Source organism: Monoraphidium neglectum, assembly GCF_000611645.1.
Source record: "Monoraphidium neglectum strain SAG 48.87 unplaced genomic scaffold scaffold02276, whole genome shotgun sequence".
In the NCBI taxonomy this organism is placed as follows: Eukaryota; Viridiplantae; Chlorophyta; class Chlorophyceae; order Sphaeropleales; family Selenastraceae; genus Monoraphidium; species Monoraphidium neglectum.
This window is the reverse complement of record NW_014011352.1, coordinates 1-6,406: the sequence shown is the minus strand read 5'-3', so window position 1 is coordinate 6,406 and position 6,406 is coordinate 1. Positions and strand designations below refer to the sequence as shown.

General features: G+C 63.4%; 3 protein-coding genes across 3 annotated transcripts in view; all 3 read left to right on the top strand.

Moving 5' to 3' along the window:
• MNEG_10339 (5'-AMP-activated protein kinase, catalytic alpha subunit) overlaps window positions 1–671 on the top strand; it is a gene marked incomplete at both ends in the record, with an annotated part of 1,674 nt that extends 1,003 nt beyond the window's left edge. Inside the window, one exon of the mRNA XM_014041191.1 lies at window positions 399–671. Within this exon, the coding sequence (XP_013896645.1) occupies window positions 399–671 (273 nt within the window). The remainder of the gene's footprint in view (window positions 1–398) is intronic.
• Window positions 672–995: 324 nt separating this feature from the next.
• On the top strand, window positions 996–1,917 carry MNEG_10338 (hypothetical protein; the record flags this gene model as incomplete). The annotated part of the gene is made up of 2 exons (XM_014041190.1): window positions 996–1,191; window positions 1,481–1,917. The coding sequence occupies 2 exons, from the start codon at window positions 996–998 to the stop codon at window positions 1,915–1,917; spliced, it is 633 nt and encodes a 210-aa protein (XP_013896644.1).
• A 2,023-nt stretch (window positions 1,918–3,940) lies between these two features.
• MNEG_10337 (hypothetical protein) lies at window positions 3,941–6,008 on the top strand (the record flags this gene model as incomplete). Its single annotated transcript, XM_014041189.1, has 6 exons — window positions 3,941–3,992; window positions 4,197–4,321; window positions 4,507–4,794; window positions 5,038–5,207; window positions 5,596–5,736; window positions 5,891–6,008. The coding sequence occupies 6 exons, from the start codon at window positions 3,941–3,943 to the stop codon at window positions 6,006–6,008; spliced, it is 894 nt and encodes a 297-aa protein (XP_013896643.1).
• Window positions 6,009–6,406: the final 398 nt, after the last annotated feature.

Sequence of the window (6,406 nt, the reverse complement as noted above, 5' to 3'; positions counted from 1 at the left end):
GGGGGGGGGGGGGGGCGCCGGCCGGCTCACGGCCTCGCTCGGATGGCACACGCCTGCGGCTGCCACGTGCGCGTGGCTGCTGAGCTGGCAAGCATCCCCTCGGTGCAGAGAGCACCTACGCGCCTCATCGCCTGGCCTCGTCACCACCCACCCGTGTATGTCAGGGCCACAAAGCATCCTGCTCACTTCGTTACCACCGCGGCCCCGAGCCCTCTTCCTTGCCCGATGCCCAGGTCCCTCGCTCAACACCCCACCCCACCCAGCTCCCAGTTTGCCCATTCTGTCCAACGCGCGCGCGCGCACACACACACACACACACACATAGAGAACACACACACACACACTCACACAAACCGCATGCAAAACGCACCACCTCTCCGACCCCCACCCCCCCCAAGGTGGTGCACCGTGATGTGAAGCTGGAGAACATCCTGCTGGGCGCCTCCAACGACATCAAGGTCATCGACTTCGGCCTGGCCGCCTTCTACGCACCCGGCAAGAAGCTGCGCGTGCACTGCGGCTCCCCCAGCTACGCGGCGCCGGAGATTGTGGCGCGGCGCCAGTACGAGGGGCCCCCCGTGGACGTGTGGAGCCTCGGGGTGGTGCTGTTTGCCACGCTGGCCGGCTTCCTGCCGTTCCACTCGCCGACAGGCAACAAGCAGGCGAGCTGATTGGGATTCCAGGGGCGCCAGGGGGCAGGGTATGTTAAGGGTGAGGAGTGGAAGGGGGCATTTCCTGACGGCTTTCATGGCAGAGCTGTGCCCCTGCCCCCTGATGCTGCATGATGACGGCTACAAAGCTCCCGGCAAATTCTGTGATCCGCTGCTCAACGCCACCAGCTGCCCAGACACCATCCTCTTGCTCTTGCTCTCCCTCGTCAGTCAGCTCCCCGCCCCACCTCTCATATCCTGCCCCTCCCTTCCCACTCGCCCACCCACCTCCCGACCCACCCGACCCCACCCGATCCCACCGAGCAGGAGCTGTGCCAGAAGATCATGGCTGGCGGCTACAACGCCCCGGACTGGCTGTCCCCCGGTTCCCGTGACCTGCTGTCCCGCATGCTGCTGGTGGACCCCGAGAAGCGCGCAACCTTCAGGGAGGTGGCCGCGCACCCCTGGACGCGCACCGCAGGGCCCGCGTGGGAGCGGCCGCTCAGCAGCGCTTTTGTGGTGCGGGTCGACCGGGACACGGGTGAGTCAAGGGGAGGGGGCACTTCTAGGGCGGGTGACTGGGCGGGTGTGCTGGGTTGAGGGGGGGGGGCGAGTGGTCATGGGTGCGGGGACCACGCGCAGGCTGCCAGCCACCCCGTTGTGGATGAGCCAGCAGTAGAGTGCTTGGTCCACCCTGGGAAACGCACGCGGACTCTGACACCCGGAAGAAACACACACTGCCATCCAAGGCTTTTGGACATTGACCGCCTCACCCACCCTCACCATCCCGGGCCCCCGACCACACCTTTCGTGTAACCTCTCCCCATCAGGCGCAGTGGCGGCCGACGAGGCGGTGCTGGCTGAGCTGGAGGGCCACGGCTACTCGCGGCCCGCCACGCTCCGCCACCTGGCCAACGGGGACGCCAACTACGCGGCAGCTTCCTACTACCTGCTGGCGGAGGCCCGCGCGGAGGCTGCGCGCAAGCTGGCACCCAAGCCGGCGTGGTCTTTCAGCACCCCAGTGCGCGGCGGCGGCGGTGGCAGTGCAGCCAAGCAAACAGCACCTCCTGCGGGGCCACAGCAGCAACAGCAGCAGCAGCAGCAGCAGCAGCAGCAGCAGCAGCAGCAGCAGCAGCAGCAGCAGCAGCAGCAGCAGTATCAGCAGCAACATCAAGGAGCAGGGCAGGCCGCCGCAAACGCGCGGCCGCCCAGCGCTGCGACGGCACAGCGGCCAGCAACGGCGTCCATGACCGTCGCGGTTGCGTGATGCAGGCCTGCGCGTAAAGTAGACAGTTCTTGTTGTGCTCATGTACTGCTCTTTGGAATGAACGGGGCGGCGGCAGCTGCCCGCAGAATTTGCCGCAGAGTTGAATTCAGATGGAAACGCACGTGATGTTCACAGAGCAGGCCCCCAAACCCTAGCCGCCGGCCACAAGAAGAGTGGTGGTGTCTCCTTTGCAGGATCACCCGCACACAACAGGCCACGACACCTGTCCTTCTCCTGACAACTCCCCATGCAGATTGCTTTGTTGAAGTGCCTGCCAAACGCAATTGCGCTGGCAGCCTGCGCACTGCGCCGTGAAATACCGGCTGCGAAATGTGCCACTGCCTTTACGGCAGGTGATTAGCAACAGGGTTGCGAGTGCCCACCAGCCCGTGCGTGCGGCTCACATCCAAGAGCAGACCAAACTGCGGTTTGCCCGCAACAGCGGGCCCCGCCTTTCACGCTTGTTTTTGCTGCCCCCTGCTGCTGCCATCCGTTGACTCGCGGCATGTGCCACAGACAGTCTATAGCACGTCACAGCCCGAGCGCGGCATGGCAGCTCAAATGCACCAACTTTACGTGTAACCACACCTCCATTGCGGCATCCCCTGCCGTAGGGCTGACGCAGCGCCAGGTGCGAATGGAGATGACAGGGTGCTGGGCCGGCCCAAGGGTAGCGATGATGATTGCAGCAAGGTTACCTGGCGGTCATGCACATTGCATGCTTCCAGGCGCGTGCACTAGCCTGCAGGCCACAGAAATCGCAAGTGCATGGACAAAGCCAGAAAGCGTGGATTGGGTTAAAAAAGATTGCTCGGCCCAAGTTGGGCAAAGCAGCTGCTCAGGTGCTGCAAAGCCATGGCCCCATGAACATACAGGCTGCAGGCAACAGGCTTTCACATCGATTTCGCCACGGAGCAGCTGCACCTATTCCGTCAGCACAGTACCAGCCCGCTGCTGCTGGCATCGGCACGCCCGACAACCTTCCGCACAGGTCAGCATTTTTCAACCTTGGGCTCGTCGGCAGCGCCCCGACCTTTCGCAGCATGCACTCACAATGTCGCTGTCATCCTGTTGGGTGCCATCAAAGCTGGGAAGGCTATGCCATATTCTCAACACTTACCGCACGGCACCCACACAGTGAAGTGGGTTAAAAGGTCGCCTTCATCGTGTTTTTGCGGCGGGATCCTACAAAACCCTGTCATGCTTTGCTGTATGCAACTCTGTTGTTTGCTGAAAGGTAGTGTGTTGCAAGGTGAATGTCTGATTATGCAAGGTGCTGGTGCACAAACGGCTGTCGCGCAGGCCATAAATGCAGCCCGCTAGTCAGGGTGGCACATACACACACCTACCTTTGTCAGCCATTGGTGGGTGTTGACGTAAATTTGCAGTTGCAAACTGAAGTCATTGGCCCGCAGCTGGCTCTAGTTACATGGGAGACAGTCGTTAGGCCCTCACATCATTCCCTATCAACCACAGAAATGCAGGGGCAACCGGCACATGAATGCGGGGGCGACTTCCTGGGCAACATCACTACACTTGCAGGATCACTATCTCAGCGTGATATGCATTGTGAGCTTCTCTCTTTCAACAGCGCTAGCTAGCAGTGCCAACCATAGCCTTCCTGACCGCGCCACTGCTTGAAATCTTGCTGGCGCAACAGTGCTGCGAGCCGTCGTACCGCTCCGCGCTTCAACCGATTACTGTAGTTGGCTGTTGCTATTGGCTCAGTCTGCGGTGCAGATGGTCCCACTGTTTTTGTAGCCCCTTGACCGTCAAGAGGGATGGCCACCATGTATCTTGTGCTTGAAATGCAGCAAAGATGACCAGCACACACAACGCACTGGCCAGCTTTGGCATGTGCTGACCCTGCACTGCAAGCTCTGTTTCATGGACACCCAGCGTCACTCGGGTGACTGTACCCTGCTGCAGTACAGTATCACCGGACAGAACGTAACAAGTTGATGTCGACATTGCAGTTCGAAAGGCTGTCACTTCTTCATCGAAGTTCATGCAGAGATCGATCATGGCATATTTTGAAGCGCAGCAGCTATGCAGAGTCCTGGCAGTCATACTTGGTGAGACATTGTGAAAGCCGCTCTGTGGCTAGGCCTGCGCTTGTCAACGTTTCGTGCTGCGTGATGCCCTGTGCCCAGTGTGACGCCACGGCGTCAGCGGTGGCGGCACAGGAGCCGGCAACCGCTGTACAGCAATCACAGGACTTGGTTGTGACAAAAGGAACATGCACAAAAACTGAGTGTCTACCCATCCATACCCCGTAGGCTGGTCTGCCGTGGGCTTCGCAGCCGCCGCCAACCCCTCTGTGCAGAAGTGCAGCACGCTGCCTAGCCCCCCGAGCACCTTCTTCCTCAACCTGACGCGCATGCACCCAGAGGACCGCACTTGGGTAGGCACCACCCTGCCATGCCTGCTGGTTGTGTGTGTCGCGGCCGCATGTGGCCCTGCATGCCCTGGCGGCGCAGCATGCGGCCCCAGCAACGCAGGCGCTGTGTCAACACCCGCCATTGCCGCGCCCACGCCGTCCTCACCCGGCCAACGACCGCCATGGCAACCCCGCCAAACCCACCTCAGACCTGGAACCCGTGGGACACGCCCCCTGCCACCAAGGCCACCGCGGAGCGCTTCACATGCCCTGACTTTGCGTTCACCCACCCGGGCACGGTCGCGGCGCCCGCGTTTGTGAAGGCGCTCCGGCTCGTGCGCTCCAAGGGGCCGCCCGCCGCGCGTGCATCGCTGGACGGCCTCCTGGCCTGGGCGGGGCCGGACCTCCCCCGGCCGCCCCGCGCCGCGGCGGTGGTGTTCTGCGCCTACAACCCCGCAAAGTGGGACGTGGAGCGCATGACACCCGCTTTGCTGCAGGTACAGGCGATCTCGCGCACGCGCGTATGCGCAGGGGGGGGGGCGTTTCAGAGGGCAGGCAGCGCGGCCAAGGGGACAGGGCGAGCGGCGTTGCCTTCACCACGACAAAGACGGCTTTCTGGCGTCCCGGGCCCCCCGCATGCTGCAGCCACGACCCAGTGTGCGCGGCTGAACCTCAACAGGCAACCTGCCATCGCGTGTGGGGCACACGCCTCACCGCAACCTCCCCCTGAAACCCACCAGGCGCGCGACCAGCTGTTTGCAGAGGCCAAGGCCGCGGCCGCCGCGGGTGCGGTGTGCCACGACGAGTTCTCGGCCGGCGACGCGCAGCGCTCCCTGAACCACACCCTGGCCTGGCTGGCTGTTGGTGACGAGGCGCACGCGGCCAAGGCCACTGACATACTGGACGCATGGTGGGGGGGTGCAGGGAGGGGAGGTGATGGCAGGGGCAGGGAGGGCCAGGGCAGGGGCAGGGCAAGGGGGGGGAGCGCAGAACAAGAGGCAGCGGTTGGGGCACGGGAGGAGAGGAGCTGTAATGGCTCCGCGTACACCCGACCCTCGGCTGTGTCCGGGAGCAGGTCAAAGGCATGGGTGACTGGATTCACCCTGCAGGGACAGGCGGCACGGCTACAGCCTCGAGGCTGATCGCGAGCAGCACTGTCACTCTTCATGGCCAGGGGTACACCGGCGAGCTGCGCTGTTGCGATGGGCGCGGCGCACTGCACGATGTGATGGGGGCCAAAGCGCGCAGCACATTCCTCTTGCCTCCCCCCATGCCCCGCTCCACTTGTCCCGCCGCAGGGCGACCAAGACGCGCTCCTTCGGCCCCCTCTACGCCAACGGCCCGCTGGAGGCCGCCTGGGGGCTGGCCCTGATGGCGCGCGCGGCGGAGCTGCTGAAGCGGGGCGGCGCCAGGGCCTGGACGCCGGCGGTGGAGCGGCGGTTCAGGGGCTTTGTTGAAACGCTGCTGCTGCCCAACCTGAGATACTACGATTCTGTAGGTGGTTTGAGCAGGGATGTACGCGCTGTGTTTGTGTGTGGGTTGTATGCATGGGGTGAGTGCACGCGCGCGTGCGTGTTTGCGCATGTCTTGGAGCTTGGGCAGCAGCAGCAGCAGCAGCAGCAGCAGCAGCAGCGGCAGCAGCAGCAGCAGCGGCAGCGGTGGCAGTGGCGGCGCCGGCGGCAGCAGTCCAAAGGAGCAGTCAACAGCATGAGAGCTTAAATGCATGTGCATAATCGTATGCGTGTGCATGCTCGGGTGCGCGTGTATGTGCGCGTGTTGTACCATCCAATCACCTTTGGTCACCACCACCAGTCGCCAACGCGCTATTGCACCATCGCCGCAGCAACCGTTGGTGTACACAGCGGGCAACGTGGCGGGCACCAACTGGGCAGGCACCATACTCGAGGCCAGGATCCAGTACGGTGGGGTACGACTGCACGGGGGCGGAGGGGGGGGAGAGGGGGAATGGTGGCCATAACTGTCATCCGCGTGCAGCGTGAGGGTGGAGCTGTCATGCCCTCTACAATGCATTTGCTTCGCAAAACCCTGTGCACCTCCGCCCTTCCTCTCCTCACGGCCGCGTGCCGCCCCCGCACACCACCTGTGCGT